Source organism: Oratosquilla oratoria, chromosome 14 (genome assembly GCF_046742065.1).
Source record: "Oratosquilla oratoria isolate Oo_2021 chromosome 14, ASM4674206v1, whole genome shotgun sequence".
Taxonomy (NCBI): domain Eukaryota; kingdom Metazoa; phylum Arthropoda; class Malacostraca; order Stomatopoda; family Squillidae; genus Oratosquilla; species Oratosquilla oratoria.
Window position 1 is genome coordinate 57,504,232 of NC_134790.1, and position 22,500 is coordinate 57,526,731.

The window sequence follows — 22,500 nt, forward strand, 5'->3', positions numbered from 1 at the left end:
ATGTGTAAATCTTTTGATCTGAGTCCTAATAACGCAGGATGGCTTTCTTCTGCAAATGGAGGGCTTTGATTTAACAAATATTGTTTATATTTCTTGAATATATATACATACATACATATACCAACGGCTTTTCCCCCCTTACAAGCCTAGTAACCCATACCATACTTCTCAGGCACCTCATCTCAAACACATTTATATTCCTCCACTCTTCCTCTCATATGTTCCTTGTTTCTACCCCATACAGTGCTGTCGACACAATCACTCCTTCATACCATCTCCTCTTAGTATCCATTCCCAAATGTCTATTTCTCATTACAATTTTTAATCCCCCAAGGCATTTACTCGCTTCTCTCAATCTACATTCTACCTCCACCTCCACTCCTCCCTTTCCCGCCACATTCGTACCCAAGTATCTAAAACTATCCACTTCCTCCAGTCTCTCTCCCTTAATACTCACTTCCAATTTGCTGCCACATTCTCCCCTTGTACATCTAGTCACCTTACATTTACCCACATTTGTCTTTAACTTCCTTCTTTCACACACCTGCTCAAACTCTGTCACTAACTTCCTTAATCCCTCCTCTGGAGGGGTTGGAGGTGAGTGGCAGAGTAAAAAGCGAAGGATGGAGAGTGGAGAGCAGAAGGTGGGGAGAGTGGAGGTTGAGGACGAATGCCAAAGAGTAGAAAGTGGTAGATGAAGAGTGAAGAGCAGAAGTCGAAAACTGGTGATAGAGGATGGAGGGATGAGGAATCAGATCCCATCCATTATACTGTCAAATATCAATGGAGATGGATCGAGAGTCCGTTTTGGCGGTTATCAGTGATGGCCCACAAGGCTTGGGAGAAAAGGTGAACGTGGTTATGGGCTGTCACGGCGTAAGACCCCCCCCCCAACCCTCATTGATTAACTTGTTTCGTATCCGCAGAACTTCATGCAGCGGTTTGTCATTACGCTTCCACGAGTCCTCCGACCTGGAACTTGACCTTGACTTGACCCCGGCACCGCAGCAAGGCACCCCTGACCTCTACCCTACCGGAGACTGGAGTGGCAAGTTCGGAACTCTCCTTGGACTCGAATTTGCAGCTGCCACCGTGACCGATACAACTTCGACGCTATTCGGGACCAACAGCGTCTTGGGTACGTGCAGGTTATGTGTTAGTTGGGGTTTGGATACCACGGATAACAGAGCCAAAGGTATATGCAAAGAGAAGCATACGTATAGACAGACATAGACAGGCAGACAGTCATACAGACAAACAGACAAACATGCAGACAAACAGACATGCAAGCAGACAGGCTGAAAGACAGACAGGCACGCAGTCAGACAAACCCACATCCACCCACCCACCCACACACACACACCTGGAACAAATTAGGCAAAGAAACAGTGTGTGCAAACAATATTCAAGGTTTTAAGAAAAAAACTTGATGCTGAAAGATACAAAGACGGGTTACCACGAAAGATGCTGAAAGATACAAAGACGGGTTACTCCCTTCCCGTATAATACAACTAGGTAAATACAACTAGGTAAATACACACACACACACACACACACACACACACACACACACACACACACACACACACACACACACACACACACACACACACACACACACACACACACACACACACACACACACACACACACACACACACACACACACACACACACACACACACACACACACACACACACACACACACACACACTTTCTCTCTCGACGGTGAAGTGGTACCGCACTCGACCGCTAATTCAACGATCAGAGTTCGAGTTCCGCCTAGGGTTGAAAAAAAAAAAAAAAAATCAGAATCACTGCATTCCAACTCTAGTGGACTAGAAGTTGTGTGTGTGTGTGTAAGGTCACAGTATTGCTCATAGATCGATCATATATGACCTCTCATCCATGAGGGTAGTAGCTGTCGATCACAAATCCAACACGTGATCCAAGACCGTGATGAAACACACACACATACTTACACACTGTGGCAGCGTTCGCGGCCGCCACTACGGCGGTCCGGGTTCGAATCCCGCCCAGGGCTGAAATAATTTCAGTATTACTGCGCTGCGAGTCGTTACTTCAACTCTCGTGGGCGGGGAGTTGGGTGTGCGTGTAAGGTCATAGCATTACCCATAGATCGGTCATATATGAGCTCTGAGCTATCTTCCGATCACGAGTCCAGCACGTGTTCCAAGACCATGGTGAATCACACAAACACATACGTACCTCACACATGCACGCATGAATATACATGCACACACACATGCATACACATGCATATGTACGCACACACATACACGCACGGACACGAGCACGTGCACATCACACACACACACACACACACACACACACACACACACACACACACACACACACACACACACACACACACACACACACACACACACACACACACACACACACACACACACACACACACACACACGACTCGGTGGCCATTTTATTGGGTCGCTAAGGGTTTGCAGAAAATAATTATTTTCCCACTACAAATATATTATAATTGTATACTGTAATGATTAAATAAAAACTCCAAAGCAGAAAATTTATTTGAAGTGTTTTGAAATTTCAATGTATATCTATGTAGGCTTGGGTCGCGATGCTTGATTTGTGCAAAATTTTGGGTCGCTGCCAAAAAAGGTTAAGAACCACTGGTCTATAGTATAGGCCTTATGGTCACTTGCAGTCTCCTCTATTCTTATGTCCTTATGTACAGGGTGTAGGTTTGTTGTGACTTTTCTACCAAGCGAATTTATTCATTCATGGGGTGTTAGTCTCTTCTCCTTCCTTAAGTTTCACCAAGTGGGGTAGAAAAATGTGACCTGAAGGTAATGCAGGGGGTTCTCAAAAGGTCACGTTGGTCGCAAGGTCAGAACAATGAATTTATTCCTTAACCATTGTGGGTTCGAATCCCGCATTCCTCTCTGATTCCCAGCAGTGACTGTTACCTACCCCAACAGTCCAAGCGTATAATAGGGCAAAGGTGACGGCGACGGCAAATGGTACTTGCCTTCTACTCGTAAATTGACTCCTCACCATCATCTTCGTTTACCCTTCCCATTCTAAAACTCTCTCATATATATGTTGATGTGGTTGGTTACCATATCATGGTAGAGATAATAGTCCTGAGGTGAAGGATTAATGAAAGCTTAATCCTCTTCACCTAAGGACTATTCTCTCTACCATGATGTGGTAACCAACCACATCAATTGGTGTGTGGCGGCAGCTGCGTCGAGGTCCACTTTAAGGGTCACCATTTGTAGTAGGCAGCTCTCCAGGGGTCACCAAATGTAGTAGGGGTGTTACTACTACATGGTGTGTGAAGTCTAAAGATAATCTGTATTTATCTGATCCATATCTCACGAAGACTTCACACACCATGTAGAAGTAACACCACTGCATGTACTGCATTGTAAGAGTACATGCAGCTTGTCTAATTCCTGCTATGTTGGTTGATACTTTCCCATGTGTTCTGGCTTCCTCCAGGCCATTTGAGTGATCACCTTAGACCCCCTAACACCAAGAGCTTATCAACTAAGCTTGTTTAACTCCTTCCACACTGAGTGACACTTTTCATTTTATACTATCTCGAGCAATCAAGATCACGTGAAGGGACATATTCTTTGGGTACGTTTTACAGACCTTGTAGTTGTTCCAGCTGCCGCTAAATTATTTTATTCCGCTGAGGGTCGCACCATTTTAAGTGAGAGAGTAAAACTTCATCTGTAGCAGCAGCTTACCCTTGTTACCGAACTAACCGGTTGCACAGTTTCTGATGTGCACTATAACTTTACAGGTCTGTACGACGCATTTCTAAGCCGAGACCAAATGACATTTTTTCTCTCATTGATGAACAACTGGTTGCAGAATTTAACTTGGTGAGATGATGAAAATGTGATAGTGGTGGCACTTGGGGACACACAATGAGACAGACAGCGTCCTTGTCCATCTTTTTTGTCGCCATGGTTGCCGACTCGATACGTCGAACTGAAACGTAATTCACGTAGCCTTCACAACGTCGTGCGCCTGGCACCAATGTTTCCAGGTCCTCCAGTTCTCGAAGTTGCCAATCATTTGAACAGTACTTGAAGATTAACATGTCAATTTATTTTATGAAGGTAGTATTACGTCACATAGAATATATTCAAACTTTTAATATCTACACTCTATTCCACCTGTCGTTAGGCGATTTTATTCAGCTGTTACAAGGGTTGAAATTATTTTTTACTTTGAGATTTTCTTCAGTCATAAAGACGGGATCCTTTAAATCCTGAGATCAATAGGTGACTTACGAGTAGGATTGAGTGAGGCCTCCTTGAAACATACGTGTGTGGTTGTATGAGTTGAAGCTTTGTGTGTGTAGGAGTATGTGTGTGTGGGAAGGGGGTGACGCTACTAGATGTCATATTATATCACACCACATGACGTCAGGCTACGTGACATCACGTTACAAAATGCTTACTCCAAGTTACTGGATCCCACATCAAACTCTTTCCTCTGTGTAGGTCGGAGCGTCGTCGTTTACGACGAACTCTGGAGAGTCTTGGGCTGCGCCAACCTCGAGGACCACACTCCGAAGATCACCGCTCGAGCATCATTTTCGAGTCGCCGACGGCGCCGAAGTAAGGTGAAGAGCGATATGGAGGACAAGGAAGAGGTCGTCGAAGGGGAGCTGGTCCTCTCGCAGCCGACAGACTCATTCTTCTCAGAAACTCAAATTCTTCTTAAAGTCAACAAAACGGGTAAGACGAATTTTCGTTTTCCTTAGACCCTTTGGGAGGATGATATTCTAAATTAATTTGTTCTAGATTACACCAGTGACCATGGACTACTATATATTAGATGAGGTTAGGTTTGAGTAGAGTTTTTAGTCAGAACTTTGCCTTGTGAATTTTTTCATAGATTCGATATTTCATCACTATACCTCCACTATACCCACACTGATACGGGTAGCAAGCATTCCAAAGACCTTTCTATTTTTCTTGCAGCTGGAACAGAAGCCAGCTTTGGCCACAGATGGCACATCCACAGCGGGCAGGTTGACTCAGACTCGGATTGCGCCTCGCCTGGGCCACATTTCAATCCGTACGGGGCATCGCCTACGCAACGGTGAGTTGGAACTTACTATTATTCCATGTGCATGTGATTCACTACCATGGTATTGAATCATGTGCTTGAAGCGTGATCGACAACGATGAAAGCTTATAGCTTATGTATATATATATATATATATATATATATATATATATATATATATATATATATATATATATATATATTTTGTGTAGCCAGGTAGGATATTTTCTTGCAGGCAGACGAGGTTAAAAGCTATTGAAGATTCATTTTTGATTATCTTCTTGCGTATAGTCTCTATACGACGAATATTTGACTTATCATTTTCTGTAAGTCTGCTTAGGAGATCTCTTATATTGGCCGACATTTCGGAACTTTCTTGTTCCATCTTCCAGGGCGAATCTGAATCTGACTCTGAATCTCTAGGAAAGACCACCTCGCTCGCGCGGGATCGGTTTTTGTGGGAGGGGAAGAATGTCTGTAAGAAAATGAGAAGATAGTAGCGTATAAAAGAGGGCTATTGCCACCGGGCGAATTGCGAGCGATTAGGGGTTTATTGGTGGTCGTGGCTCGGGAGAAATGGACCGGGAGCTTGGAGGGCAGCGCTGACGCCGGGGTTAGGATTAGGATCACCAACGAAATTTTAGAAAATGGTAGGAGTCGTAGTAGTAGAGAAAGGTGGAAAAACGGAAAAATCTTTAGTGGGAGGTAAACTGAAATGAGTAGATGTAGTAGAATAGAAAATTAGAAAGGAAGCGAATTTTAGTCGAAGAAAAAGTAAGTGTAGATGTTTGTGCGTGTGTTGTGGCACTGTTCGTGAGAGGTGTATGTGTGTATAAATGATATAGACCATGGACTAAAATCTACTGTTTCCAAATTTGCTGATGATATAAAACTGTGCTGAATGACAAATGATCACTTAAAGCAATTGGAAGATTTGGATAAACTACAGCAATGGTCTGAAAAGTGGCTAATGAAATTTAACCCAAGTAAAGTAGGGTTATGCACATTGGTAACAATAATAATAAGTACAATTACATGTTATTTGGAAATATGTTAACAAAAGTGGATAGTGAAAAAGATTGCATAATTATCAGTAATAATTCAAGTCATCTAAGCAGTGTATTTCTGCCTACGAGAAGGCAAATAAGATTCTAGGACTGATAGCATGATCTTTTGATTTCAAAAGTCCATCTCTCATTAACAAGCTATATAAATCGTTAGTTCGTCCACATTTGGAATATGCTGTTTCCGTATGGTCACCGAATCTCATTAAAGACATAGACAGATTGGAAAAAGTACAACGGCGAGCCACAAAACTGATTCCAAATATCAAAAATAAATCATACGAAAATCGACTAAAACATATGAATCTGTTTTCCCTAAAAAAGCGTAGACTCAGAGGTGACTTGATACAGGGCTTTAAAATTCTAAAGGGAATTGACAACATCAAATGTGACCAAATTTTTTACATTGAATGAGAATCAGACAAGAAACAATGGTCTCAATCTGTCCGGAAATAGATTCAATTTGGAAGTAGGTAGAAACAACTTTGCCAACCGTGTAGTTAATGAATGGAATAAACTTCCTGCACAGGTAGTGCAATGTAGTTCAGTTCAAAGCTTTAAGAATCATTTAGATAGATACCTAAGTAAGATGCTGTAATGATTATAATTTATCTTATATTATTTGTTTTTGTTTTGTTATCATTTGTCTGTCTGATTTTCATTTATTATTAGTTATATGTCAATTTATTATTATTTACTATTTACCTGTTTGTTTATTATTTAACTATACCTATGCATTTATTTATGTATTTTATTTGTTATTTACATTATCATAGTTTTTATTTATTATTTTATTATTAATATGATTTTTTTTTCGCATCCGACCTAGATATGGATCAAAAGGTCTCCTGTCGGCATGCTCCTCCTTTGTAATCTTTGTAATCCTTTGTATCTTACGGGAAGTGAGTTGAGTTCACTTCCCGCGTTTAGAGCGCGGTCCTGATAAGCCACAGGTAGGGCGAGCGTTGCCTGTTTTTCCCCAGGTTGGGTTTGAAGTCCTGTAGAGCTGATGCAGTGGCGGTGCGAGGGGGGCCAGACGGGCGGTGTAAATCCGCCTGCCGACGTTAACGAAGAGATCGGTCCGTAACCAGACCGGCAGCGGCAAAGGAGATGTAACTCCTCGCCACCACCGCTGGCGAGCGCGTTCCTGATGAGCCACAGGTGGGGCGTGCGTTGCCTGTTTTTCCCCAGGTTGGGTTTGGGTTCCAGAAGAGTTGATTCAGTGGCGGTGCGAGGGAGGGGCAGACGGGCGGGTGTTGTATGATCTCTTTCCTTCCAATCACAACTCTGAAAACAGAGAATTACGCGATTGGGAATTGTGTGTAAATGTTAGAAGTGTAAACTCGCTCACCAGCGTCAGCGAAGAGGCCAGCGTTAGGTTGCGGGCCGGTTGGATAGAGAGGTTTCCCAAGTCTCTCCGTCGACCAGCCTACGATCAGATTGAGGGTTCTGAGTGAGACGGTTTGGGCCTCTGCTTTTGCCAGCGTGACTTGGGAAATGTGTGTATTTGTCTTGGTGTAAACCCGCCTGCCGACGTCAACGTAGAGGTCGGCCATGCCAGACCGGCAGCAGCTAGGAGATATATCTCCTAGCCACCACCGGCCGGCGAAGATTCCTTGGAGTTTGTTGAGAGAGCTGGTTTGAAGAGACGTCCGACCTCTACGAGCGCTGTGTTGATCCGGTTTTTGCATGGATACTTGAGATGAGGTTGTTCAGTTTCTTTTTAATGGCCTCGGTTGGGTTACGTGTTATCTTCATGAACACGTAACTGGACAAGTTAGCACTAACCCAGATCTTCAACCATCCCTACTTGCTGAAGCTGGAAAAACCCGAGGAACTTACCATAGTAAGCTGATTAATAAGTACCATCACATCGCCGCAAAGCAACTACGCGAGAACCCAGGCATTACCATCAGACGGGCTGATAAGACCGCCGCCTATGTTATCATCAGCAAAGAAGAGTATATCCAAAAGATGAACACCATATTCAGTGACACCACCAAATTCATGAAGATAACACGTAACCCAACCGAGGCCATTAAAAAGAAACTGAACAACCTCATCTCAAGTATCCATGCAAAAACCGGAAGCCAAAGATTCCCGAAGCTTACTGGCGAGTACACACCAGGATATGCCTTTGGCAACATCAAGACACACAAAGAAAGCAATCCCATAAGGCCCATCATTTCACAAATACCTACCGCCACATACCCCATAGCAAAGAAACTAAACGATCTTCTCACTCCTTACGTCCCAAGCACATACACACTTACTTCAGCATCTGATTTCCTGGAAATCTTAAGGGATTCCCCTCCAGTAGAAAATGCCTCCATCGCATCGCTGGACGTGGAAAGTCTCTTCACCCACGTCCCAATAAATAAAACCATCGATTTCATCCTAAAACGAGTGTATCACAGCAATGGCACAAAGCCTCTTGACATCCCAGAGAACACATTGAAAAAACTACTCGAAATTTGTACAAAAGAGGCCCCCTTCACCTCTCCCAGCGGACAGCTTTACAAGCAGATCGACGGTGTAGCGATGGAAAGCCCTCTCGGTGTCTTATTTGCTAATTTTTTCATGGGCACCGAGGTCCTCGCAACAGCTCGACCCTCATTATACTGTAGATACGTGGATGATATCTTCGTACAATTGAAAGATATCGATGAACTACAAGACCTGAGAAATCGATTCATCGCAGCTTCAGACCTCAACTTCACTTACGAAGAAGAAAATAATGGATGCCTCCCCTTCCTTGATGTCCTCGTCACCGCTCGAAATACAGGCTTCGTCACTACAGTATACACCAAACCGACAAACACTGGACTCTGCCTAAACGGAAATAGCGAGTGCCCGAAGCGTTACCTACAATCCACCATCGGCGCTTACGTTAGAAGGGCCCTCTCACATTGCTCCACCTGGACACAAACCCACCAAGAACTGGAGAGAATCACACAAGTCCTTATCACCAATGGATACGCAAATTCAGATGTATTACAAGCAATACAAACACACTTAAACAAATGGTACACCGACGGAGACAGAAACACCACAAGCGAAAGCAAGCCTATAAAAATCTACTACAAAAACCATATGTCCACAGAATACAAAGCAGAGGAGAAGATCATAAAGGACATTATTCACAAAAATGTACTACCCACCGACCCAGCAACACACATCCAGATCATCATATATTACAAGACAACTACTGATACGTAATCGCCCCAACACAACGAAAGCAGATTTACAAGAAGACCATGTTGTATACCAATACAGCTGCAATAGTGAGGAGTGTGGACCTCACTCTTATATTGGTATGACAACAACAAAGCTTACAAGACGCCTGACATGCCATTTGAGTAACGGATCCATAAAGTCCCACCACACTGCCAAACTTAACAGACCACTAACAAGAAAAGATCTGGATCACAACACAACAATCATTGACAGAGAAAGAGATCCCCGAAGGTTGCTACTCCTTGAAGCACTCTATATTCAAGCAAAACAGCCATCAATTAACATCCAGGTGGAAGACCTACGGGTCTTGCCATCTGTCAAAAGAGTGAGTGCTAAGCGGCCAACGAACCCCATCGCCTCGCCCACTGGGAGAGACCCACCCGCGAGTGAAAACAACACACGCTCATTGGCTACCATTCACCAATGAGCATCCAAATTTTCCTCGATACAGTGTCCATGATCCGTACATCACATATATAATCTACACAGAAAACTTGACACAACAATTCGCCCTGGAAGATGGAACAAGAGAGTTCCGAAACGTCGGCCAATATAAGAGATCTCCTAAGCAGACTTACAGAAAATGATAAGTCAAATATTCGTCGTATAGAGACTATACGCAAGAAGATAATAAAAAATGAATCTTCAATAGCTTTTAACCTCGTCTGCCTGCAAGAAAAAAATATATATATACAGTATATATGTATACACACACACAAACACACAAACACACACACACACACACACACACACACACACACACACACACACACACACACACACACACACACACACACACACACACACACACACACACACACACACACACACACAAAATATTACAAAGGATTTACAAAGGCGGAGCATGCCGACAGGAGACCTTTTGGTCCATATCTAGGTCGGATGCGAAAAAATCATAATAAATTAATAAATAAAAACTATAATAATGTAAATAAATAAAATACATGAATAAATGCATAGGTATAGTTAGATAATAAACAAACAGGTAAATAGTAAATAATAATGAATTGACATATAACTAATAATAAATGAAGACCAAAACAGACAAATGATAAAACAAAAACAAATAATACAAATAAATTATAAGCATTCCAGCATCTTGCTTAGGTGTTTATCTAAATTATTTTTAAAGCTTCGAACTGAACTACATTGCACTACCTGTGCAGGAAGTAAATTGGCGAAGTTGTTTCTACCTACTTCCAAATTGAATCTATTTCCGGACAGTTTGAGACCATTGTTTCTTGTCTAATTCTCATTCAATGTGAAAATTTTGTCACTTTTGGTGTTGTCAATTCCCTTAAGAATTTTAAAGACCTGTATCAAGTTACCTCTGAGTCTACGCTTTTTTAGGGAAAACAGATTCATATGTTTTACTCGATTTTCGTATGATTTATTTTTGATATTTGGAATCAGTTTTGTGGCTCGCCGTTGTACTTTTTCCAGTCTGTCAATGTCTTTAATGAGATTCGGTGACCATACGGAAACAGCATATTCCAAATGTGGACGAACTAACGATTTATATAGCTTGTTAATGAGTGATGGACTTTTGAAATCAAAAGATCGCGCAATCAGTCCTAGAATCTTATTTGCTTTCTCAGAGGCTGAAATACACTGCCTGGATGATTTGAGATCATTACTGATAATTACGCCGAGATTCTTTTCACTATCCTCTTTTGTTAACGAATTTCTAAATAACTTGCAATCGTACTTACTTTTATTTTTACCTATGAGAATTACCTTGTATTTACTTGTGTTAAATTTCATTAGCCAGTTTTCAGACCATTGCTGTAATTTATCTAAATCTTCTTGAATATCTAATTGGTTTAAGTGATCATTTGCCATTCCGCAGTTTTGTATCATCAGCAAATTTGGAGACAATAGATTTTAGTTCGTGGTCTATATCATTTATATAACTATGAATAGAAGTGGTCCAAGAACGGAACCTTGAGGAACTCCACTCGTAACATTTTTCGATCTAGAAGTTTTTCCATTTAAAACAACTCTCTGTTTTCGAGCATTCAACCAATTACTAGTCCAATTTAATAGGCTACCACTTATTCCGCGTGAAGCTGATTTAATAAACTGTCTTTCGTGGGGGACGGTATCAAAAGCTTTTGCAAAGTCTAGATATATTAAATCTATATTGTTTCTTTTTTCAGAATTCGAGATGACTGTGTTGTAATATTCGAGAAAGTTAGTCACGCGAGAATGTTTCCGTCTGAAACCATGCTGGCTATCATTTATCAAACAGCTACTTTCTAAATGATGTTCGATAGCATCTCTGATGATAGTTTCCATTATTTTTCCTACGATTGAAGTAAAACTTATAGGCCTGTAGTTGTTTGATTTCTTTTTGTCACCTTTTTGAATATGGGTGTAACGTTAGGTAGCTTCCATTCTCTTGGGACATCTCCAGATATGATGGATTTCTTGAAAATAATTTCTAATGGAACAACAATCTCATTTTTCATTTTCTTTAAGGTTCTTGGATGCCAACCGTCAGGTCCTGGTGTTTTATTAACTTTGAGTTTTTCTATACATATTTAATTTTTTTTCTTTTGTTATATTTACCGTAGTAAGTTCACCCAAGACTTTTCACAGGTTTCAATTTGGAGTTCACTTTGAGGTGTTTCGTTTGCGAATACTGAGCTAGAAGAGTTGTTTAAAATATCACACATTCCTTCATTTGAATATTCAAATTGACCGTCAACAGATAATAATGGACCAATGTGATTTCTAATAACCTTTTTATCTCTAATGCAACTATAGATTTCTTTGGAATTCTCTTTGGATTTATCAGCGATATTCATTTCATATTGTCGTTTTCGTTTTTTTATTGTCTTTTTTAAACCTCTCTGTATTAATACATAAATTTGATAGTCATTAGATGCACCCGAGCACTTGTATTTCTTATAAGCCTGTTTCTTTTTACCAATACTTTTTTTTAGTTTATTTGTCAAGCCATTTTGGGCGAGCCTGATTTGGGGGATGTCTGTCCTAAAATGGAATGTAAGTATGAATCATCTAAGTAAGCGTATTTAAAAAAAAATTCCACATCTGATCTACAGGTCTTTTGCTTAATTTTGCCTCCCAATCTGAAATCTGAAGCTCCTGACGTAGTCCTATAAACTGAGGTTTACTGAAATCGGCTATTTTAGCAACACAAGTATCTATTCTAATTTTTTTAGGAGTTTGAATCTAACAAAGATGTGATCACTATTTGCAATAGTTTCACCAACTTCTACATTTGTTATCATGCTTTCACGGCTAGTGATTAATAGATCGAGTAAGTTTCCATATCTTGTGGGCTCTTTTACATGCTGAACTAAGTAATTGTCATCAAGAAAATCTATCAAGCAACTACCTGTATGGCCATGTTGTAGGGTCATCCAATCAATGTCAGTAAAATATAAATCACCCATTATCAATAAGTCCCGGTTGCAGAAACTAGACAGTTCTTGAAACAACAGTTTGTCGTCTGCTAATGATGATGTTTTTGGCCTATATATTACACCTACATTCATTTTTTGTACATTTGTTAGGGTCAATTCTACCCACAAACTATCATATGAATTCTGTTTCACTTTCTCTAAAACACAAACATGGACATTGCTTTTAACGCACAAGAGAACACACCAACCTTTCTTGTGGTTTCTCTCTTGATGAAAGTGTTTAAATTTCGCAATATTAAATTCAGCTTCAAACTCTCCACCATTTAACCATGTCTCGGTTATTCCTATCATATCGAGATTTTCGCTTTTGACATACGCCTGTTTTTCTTGGAATTTGTTCCTAATACTACAAGCATTAAAGTACGTTGTTTTAAGAAACCCTTGAATATTTCTTTTTTACACGTTTTGAGTTTCAATATCATGCCTTACATTATAATTTTGTTCTTTATTGACACCTTGTTCTATATTGATATTTGGTCCTTCATTGACATTCAGTGCCTCATTAACATTTCCCCCATCACGGACATATGGTCGCTCATGGTCATTCGATCTATTAATTATGTACACTTTGCTCCCCTACGTCACCGCGTTATACACCGGCCTACCGTCGTTCATTGACATTCTGTCCGACATCCCTTTCTAAAATTATATTTTGTCCTCTACTGACATTATATCCCTCCGTGATATTTTGTCCTCCACTATCATTACATCCCATCGTGATATTTTGTCCTTCACTATCATTACATCCCACCGTAATCTTTTGTCCTCCACTGTCATCACATCCCATCGTGATATTTTGCCCTTTGACATTACATCCTAATGTAATATTTCGTCCTCTACCGACATTATATCCTAAAATTATATTTTGTCCTACACTGGCATATTGTTCTACATTATTGCTATACTCTACTCTGTTTTCCCCAGTACACTCTATTTCCCCTTCCCTTTGAGTTTCTACCCCAGAAAAGGAGCTAGTTCATTACAAACTCCCACAGTGAGGTTTGTAAGAATATCTTTGCCTCTGCGAATAAGGTGGATTCCATCAGAAGCGTAAAGGTCACGACGCCTGGAAAAGAGATAACAAGGATCAAGAAAGTGGTATCGTGATATACTCTCATTGATCCCTATGGCTCTACTGTTCCAACATGAGCCTGCGTAGATCATCGAGAGGATTCCACAGACTACATGACGGCTCCCACGTTCCTTCATCTCCTGAAGAAGAACCTTGTAATTCCGAACAAGTTCCTCTGATTTCACCTTAACCACATCGTTACTTCCCGTATGAACAATCGTAACCGTGTTCGTCCGTCTTTGCTCTCCGATGGTCTGGGTACAATCGGCGATCCCATGGCCCGGTTGACATACAAGCTTGCAACGTCGTTTATTTTCCCTCTGCAGGTTGTCGTCATAGCCTCGCACCATGGAGTCCCCCACCACCAAGAACTCCTTATTATCAGCTACCTCATCCTCCAGCTGAGCAAAACGATTGGCTAGAGCCAGCGGTTGCTCCGCAGGGCACCCACTTACCGAACGCGGGCTCGACAAACGGGACCCCACTGATCGCCACTCGCTCACGGTAGTGGCAGAAGGAGAAGAAGTGAAACGCTCTTTGGGTTGTGGGGAGGATTCACTCTTCTCACAGAGCGCACTCCTGAGAAGACGAATTTCCTCCTCACACATCCTGAGACGGTCCTCAAGGTTCACACAACCTTCACAAACCATTTCGTTCCTCCTCCAGCAATATAAACGGCAAAGAAATAATATAAATAAACAAAAGCGGTCTCTAAATAAACTAAATACACAAAACTTACTCTGCTTACCATATACTATTACTCCTACCTTTGGAGTACAGTAAACGGAATGCTGTTTTGATTCTAAATTAATAGAACACTATACTTTATCTTATACCTGTAACTGTATAGCGCTAGACGTACACATGTTTATGTATTTACCTATTTATTTACTTATTTATTTATTGTATCTTTTAAGCTACTTAGTTATTCATTTATCTATTTATCTATTCACTTCTTTCTTTCTTTCTATATCTCTTTTTTATCTATTTGTATTTTACAGTCAACAGTTTGGTGAGGGAATTCCAGACACCACCTTTGAAGTTGGAGACTTACAGGGAAAACACGGGCCCCTCACCCTGCCAGCAGCTGTTGATATGTGAGTGAGCTAAACTCTTTACACGCTTCCACAACACCCTACGCCACCCTTCACTCTTCTCATCTCATCTCTGATTTGGTTCTAGGTTCTTTCCTCTCTTCTCCAGGGATTCTTAATCCTTCCTTATAGGGTAGCAATTTTCCTTTAAATCTGGCTGCTGCCAGGAGACATTTCTGCACATCTTCTTAGCATCACGATAGCTAGGAGGCTTTGGCCTACCTTGACTAACTCCTTCCGTCCCGGTGGGCACTTTTCTTTCAATTCTGTATACAGCCAGGATATCCTATTCATCTCCGTGGCTCCCACACGGCAGGAGAAGAGCTAGACTATCTGACGTGGATCAACATGTATTTTCTTTTTTTTCATATCGATGTGCCAGGGGTTGAAATAACTTATTTGTGCCATGTTATTCATAGCACCATGAAGTTATAATGAAATTGAAGTTTAGGATCTGATGTCATTTCATATTTTTCTATTTGCTTAATGAGCAAAGGAATGATAATATTTCGTCGGCGATAACCAGCGCAGGACACGATTCGCAGTAATGAATTTAAATTGGACAACTTTAGACTTAAGAAAGAAATAGGCAAGAACTGGTTCATCAGTAGAGTGGTTAATGAATGGAATAGACTTAGTTACCATGTAGTGAGCGTTGAAACTATCAGTTGTTTTAGGATAAGGTTAGAGAACTTTATGGATGACGATGATAGGAGGTAATGGACATGGAACGGTCTAGTGTAGGCTTTATAGTTTCTTGCAGTGTCCTTCATTTTTATGTTTTTATGTGCTTGGGCTACAAAAGCCCTCTGTGAGGCGCACCGTTTTAGCCTCCTGATAGGGGGGAGTTTGTAACGTTAAACCATATCATCATCATCATGTGCTTGGTCACAATCTCGCGCCAAATAGGTAGTCATAAAGGTGCTGAAAGACAGTTTTAAGGAGAGTAGCATGAGGAAAGGATAGTAGAAATTAAAAGTGATCAGCATTCTTTTTTTCTAGAAGAGATTTTCTCCAATCGTAGAAGAATGATACATGATTCTGGCCAGTAAGGATGTCACTAAAGTTCCTAAGATACTGACTGACTAAAATTTATGGTCAGTAATTGTACCTTACACGGGGTAAACCAACAACATTCTGCAGTATTATAATATCAAGTGAATAAAACTGAAAGTAAAATGCAAAATTTCCGCTCAGTGGTGTTACAAAATGTATATTCAGGTTCTTCATAGACTGTGCTTGGAAGACTGTTGTTTCTGGCAAGTCATACGTCGGAGCATAATTGAAGATTAGTAGTGTTGGTATGTCAGGCGTCCGACGCTGACCTACCACACTGGTTGTCCGATTATCAAGAAACTCCTTTCTTGATTATAAGACACGGTACCTGAGGGTCTTGTGAGTCTGATCTACCAATTACAGAGTTCTATAGGGTGCGGTTGTAATTTCAGTCTCATTGTTAACTATCGCGAAGGTGACAGCTAAGTCGTTCTCTAAGATGGACAGGTAATAGTAAGCCCATGGTAGCTTCATGGTTCCCGAATTCAGGAGAGCAACATTTGGTAAATACACGCCGTATCTTCTTCCCCCTCCTCCAGTTTACATCCCTGATTAGATTCTTCCTACATTGCAGAAAGGAGGACCCAAGCACAGGACGTTGGCTCTGGACAGACTCCAACCTTCCTCTTCTGGGCGTAGGGTCTGTCATCACCCGTACTTTCGTGATGCACGGCAAGAACGGAGACGCCGGGAGTCTGGTCTGCGCAACGATCGAGATGGAGGAACTCGTTGTGTAGCCAGTAGCGGTGAAGGAAGAGAGCAAAGAACAAGGGGTTACTTAGAAATAGAAAACGAAAATGTTTGGAAATAGAAATAAAGATTGTGAAAGAAAAGGAGATAGAAGTGGAGGGAATTTGGTTGGATTTGAAAGGGGAGAAAGTGGAAGCAATGGAATGGAAAAATGAAAGATTTGTAAAAAAACGATGAGAAAGAGATAATCAAAAGAAAAACAAAAGACCAAAATGGGAAAGGAAAATTCAAGGAAAGGAAAGAAAAGACAAAATAGGTAGTCGGCAGTTACAAATGGAAGAGGAAAATTAGATAAACAGAGGATGGGACATTAGAAAACAGAAATATGGAAGAGCTCTTATAAAATGGGAAGACGGGAAGGATTTACCTAAATGCAAATATTTGCCTGGAGGAAAAGGAGCATGGCAAGGGCCCAAAGGGATAAAATATGTCCAGTAAAAGTGTCAAGTGGGAGTGGCCAGTTCCCAAAGAAACGGAAAAATATGGGTAAGATTTCACAATTTGTCCAGATTTTTATATTGTATGTTTGGTTTTATCATCGAATAACATTTTTAGTAAAATTGCACCAATTCACACAAAGAAATGTATGAAAAATGATAAAAAATCTAACAAGATCTGAGGTTGTAGTGCCAAATGGTGCCATTAATATTAAGTATGAATATGTCACCTTAATTCAAGGGTTCTCAGTTCGATTCAGGCCGCAGTCACCAGCCCAATGAGAATAAAAACGTCATGAACCATCTTCATTCATATCAGAAACAAGTGACTTGAAGTGCCAGTAAAATCTAAGGATTGAAAAAAAAAAAAAAAATTATTTATTGCATCATTTGTATTTAACAGGTGATATAACAAAATAAATGGGCAATGATTTTTTTTCATAGTATATCTTCAATGAATTTAAAACTGCATCTCCAGTTTATTACGAAATATATTGGCGTTGTGGACCATAAGAAATGTCATTAATGAACCATCATATGTCTATGGACCACCAATTGAGAATCATCGCCTTCATCCCTTCTAGGGCTAACAATACTCAATTCTGTTTTGCTTTGAAGAAGCTCCCCCGCCCCTCCTCGTCCTCTGTTGTGCCAAGAGGTCTAAACGACGAAGAGTTTAGATGATCTGAAGGAGGACTGTGCATAGGGTGATTGGCTTTCGGGAACCAAAAACTAACAAAAGTGGAAATCCTCGACCCCTCCCACCCCAAAGTCCTACATCTTCATCCACACAATCCCATCCAATACTCCCAGCTACATATTCTTCCACAAACAACCCCCTCACACATCTAAACATCTAGACGCACAATTTATACACACATCCTTCTACATTTACAAGAGCATTTATACGAGTTGTGAGCTTTCGTTCAGGAGGTTAACAATTCAATCACGAATCCAACACGTAATCGAAAACCTTGGAGGTAAATCACAAATTGGTAAAAAAAAAAAAGAAAAAAAAATCAAGCTCACTTGACAAAATTGAAATTTACTTAATCAATGAAATGTCTGAGAATATATTATAACAGAAAAAAATGTGGAATGAATGGACGGAAGGAATGTGGTGGGGGTGAGGGGACTCCCTCGCAATCTCCTTAGTGCACGTAACTTGCTTTTAAAATAAAAGCTTCTCTATTTTATACCTTGGGTTTGAAAGTGAATACTTCATCCCTCATCGGCTGGAAGCTGAACTTGACCTTTTTTAATAGTATTTCTAACTCCTTCAACGCAGTGATGTCATGGTTAACTCCAGCTGATTTTATTCATTTGAGGGGTAAATCGGACCTCAATAATGTCGCATTCGATTAAGACCCCGTGTGGTCCTGAACTGATTAATGCCAACGTTTACGTATCTATATATCTATCTATCTATCTATATATATATCTATCTATCTATCTATATATATATATATATATATATACATATATATATACATATATATATATATATATATAATAATGGACAAAATGTGTGGCAGGGTGGTGAGATAAACACCGAGAATCGTTGAATTTTTTTAATTACTGTCGTGTCGCTCTTAACACAGCTTCTTCAGAGTGTACATTCTGAAGAAGCTCTGTTAAGAGCGAAACGTCATTAAATAAAAACTTAAACGATTCTCGGTGTTTATCTCACCACCCTGCCACTCATATATATACAGTATATATATATATATATATATATATATATATATATATATATATATATATGTATAATATATATGTATATATATATATATATATATATATATATATCTATATACATATGTATGTATATAGATAGATAGATAGATATATAGATACGTAAACGTTGGCATTAATCAGTTCAGGACCACACGGGGTCTTAATCGAATGCGACATTATTGAGGTCCGATTTACCCCTCAAATGAATAAAATCAGCTGGAGTTAACCATGACATCATTGCGTTGAAGGAGTTAGAAATACTATTAAAAAAGAGCAGGTTCAGCTTCCAGCCGATGAGGTGACATAAACACCGAGAATCGTTGAAGTTTTTTATTTACTGACGACTCTGAAGAAGCTCTGTTAAGAGCGAAACGTCAGTAAATAAAAACTTCAACGATTCTCGGTGTTTATCTCACCACCCTGCCACTCATTTTGTCGTCCATTCTTCAATATATATATATATATATATATATATATATATATATATATATATATATATATATATATAAAAATGTATATACATATATATATATATATATATATATATATATATATATATTTCTCTTTAGATATCTCATTTATCACATTACGTTAAAAAGAACATACCCTCCCTCTTGTTAGATATATGCTCCTGTGTTCCATAATGTTTAACCAGACAATAACAACTTATCTTATCTTTTCTTGTGCTTCAAGTTTTACCATGATTGCGGGATGTGGTAATTGCATAGTGGATGAATGAAAAGATCATCCATTACTCGTCGTCTGCTTCTCATATCGATTTTGAGCGAGTCCTTGTAAATGCAATAAAATATTGTTCTCGTTCCTTATGTTTCTTTATCTAACCTTTGTTTTGCACTTTATTTTATCGCTTCTATCCTTGAAGACATCATTGGGCTGAAGGCTCAGAGGTCATAAAGGAAATATTCAAGGAGGGTAGCAGGAAATCATCTGCAGAGAAAAGAAAATACACGGTATCTTCGGGAGATTTCCTTGATCCTGCCAGAACGGTCAGAGGAGCCTTATGTCCCAGTTTTCAGGAGAATCTAACATTCACATTTTTAGTCTTTTGAGCGGTGTTATTGTTGACAATGCTGCATGTAATAATTGTATATTGCTAAACAAATAAAAATATCAAATTAGTATTGTATGTTTAAGCCTGATGTAATACTTTAAAAACAAGTATTTTATTGGGGTAGCAAAGGAGAATTTCAAAGTCATGCATTTAATAGAAAAGAAAATGGTTAGAACCCCAAGACTATAAAAAATGCTTGTCTGGACAAGGTGAACGTTTGTCTTTGAAGGTGAATGGTGCTTGAAAAATTGTTAAAGAAAGAAGAGCAGATTAGAATAAATAACAGGGTAAAAGCTCAAGTTTCAATAATGTCGTGATTAAGTTATGACCCACCCGATAGATTTCTGTCTGCACACATAGCATTTAAGAACATAAGTATTAAGGGAACTACAAGATACCATAGGCTTAATTTAGTTACACGTCCATTACCTCCTGTCACCTCTGTTCATTAAGTTATCTTCTCTTAAAACAACCAATTGTTTCACCAATCACCACATGGTTACTAGGTCGAGTCCATTCGTTAACCACTCTATTGGTAAACCAGTTCTTGTCTATTTCCTTCTTAAATCTAAATTTGTCCAATTTAGATGCATTAAAACGAGTCCCGTCCTGTTGTCTTAATATGAGGACCTTGCCTGCATCACCCTTGTTATAGCCCTTGGCCCATTTGAATACCTCTATTAGATCATCACACAGTCTTCGTCTTTCCAGATAGTGTAAGTTAGATGCCTAAGTCTGGCTTCGTATGGTAAATTTTTAAGCCCTTCTATCATTTATATCATCCTTTGTACTGATTCAAGTGAATTAATATCCATCTTATAGTACTGAGACCAAAACTGTACCGCATAGTCAAGGATAGGTCTATCACCACAGAGTTGAACGATTACCTCTATACTTTTGTTTGTAGCCGTCCCAACAATAAATCCTAATGCCCTGTTAGCCCTATTCCTGGCACTAATGCACTCTTTCCTGGATTTAAGGATGGTACTCACCAATACTACCAAGTCCTTTTCTAATAACGTTTTCTCTAATATGGCATTATTTATTTTCTGGGTTGTATAATCCAACGTTTAACATACTACACTCTGAAATATTTGGTCTGGACTACATCTTCCTTGATAATTCTGAGTAGTTTGTATATTTTTTTCTGCACTAGACAACACATTCCACTGTAAGGTCAAAACCACAGAGAAAATGTACAAAACGCTCAGAAGAAAGTGTTTACTTGCGTAATAAAATCCTTAGGAAGTTTTAAGATCTACGAATGTCATAGTTTTCAGACGATTTCCCAGTCACAATAAATTTCTTCTAAGACACACCCGGAGCTTAAAAAAATCGAGTATCTGCTAAAGTTATCCCTTTATATATCGAAGTTGCAGACGCGATATGCAACACTCCATTGTGTCAGACATCCGCAGACATAAGAGAGGGAAGATTTGAACAGGACCCGACGGTATCATGAAAACTAGGTTGACAGTTCTCAGTTGGCCTGTGATGAACCATGTATGTGAACATGGAGTGTCACTGGGGTGCCCCAGAAACCGAAAATGATATTAACAAATCAATTACCCTTTCACTGCGAGGACACTTTTCACCTTTAGGTTAGGTTAGGTTAGGCTAAGTTGTTAGGTTAGGTTAACCTAGGTTAGGTTAGGTTAGTTTATGCTAGGTTAGGTTGAGTTACTTTAGGTTAGGTGGTCTTACTTGGCTAAAGGCAAAGCCTCAAACTGAAAGGGTTGAGTTTGATTTAATTAACCCTTTCACCATATCATTACAAGCTTTACAGCAAACATCAGCAGATTTCTTTCTCCTTTGGGAAGAGCTCTTGCTTAAGTGGTTATATTCGATGAGAAACTAAAACCCATGCAGAAGCAAACAGACAAATTACATTTCCCTTTTCACCGAATACAAATACTGACAATTTTATTTAACTGAGGGACTCGTTATTATAGATTAATTTTGCTCCCGTTAAATGACTTTATTTGAAGGAACACCCTATTGGGTGAAATATGCGACATTGAACTGCCTAGGGAATGCCTTATGGTCTCTTATAGTCTCCTTCTTCTTATATTCTTAGTGCTGTCATTAGAAGTACTGGACGGGTTTATTGAAGATTAGAGGAGGAGAACAGACGCCACTGGAAGTGGGGTCCCTATCAGTTAGGATCACGCTCAGATAGGGGCCCACCCGCCTTGTTCGCAGCCCTTCAGCTGCCTAATAAAATCTCTAGGCAGCTTCTAATTACGTCATCATCACGGGAATAATCTTTCATTTTGTAGATTATTTGCTCTCAAGTAACAGATGACTCCGTTCATCTGACTGGGGGATCCGATTCGAGCATCGGCTGAACCTTCAACTGGCTCGTACACGACGGATACATTTTGGTTCATAACGAGGCTGGGTACAGAAA

The 22,500-nt window shown here is 39.8% G+C and overlaps 1 protein-coding gene across 1 annotated transcript in view; it reads left to right on the plus strand.

The window, feature by feature from the left end:
- The window catches only part of LOC143032687 (uncharacterized), a 75,057-nt gene extending 58,060 nt beyond the window's left edge, over positions 1 to 16,997 (plus strand). Inside the window, exons 8-13 of the mRNA XM_076197572.1 lie at positions 927 to 1,138; positions 4,528 to 4,626; positions 4,678 to 4,764; positions 5,011 to 5,131; positions 14,946 to 15,041; positions 16,669 to 16,997. Of these exons, the coding sequence (XP_076053687.1) occupies positions 927 to 1,138; positions 4,528 to 4,626; positions 4,678 to 4,764; positions 5,011 to 5,131; positions 14,946 to 15,041; positions 16,669 to 16,831 (778 nt within the window). The 3' untranslated portion in view covers positions 16,832 to 16,997. The remainder of the gene's footprint in view (positions 1 to 926; positions 1,139 to 4,527; positions 4,627 to 4,677; positions 4,765 to 5,010; positions 5,132 to 14,945; positions 15,042 to 16,668) is intronic.
- Positions 16,998 to 22,500: the final 5,503 nt, after the last annotated feature.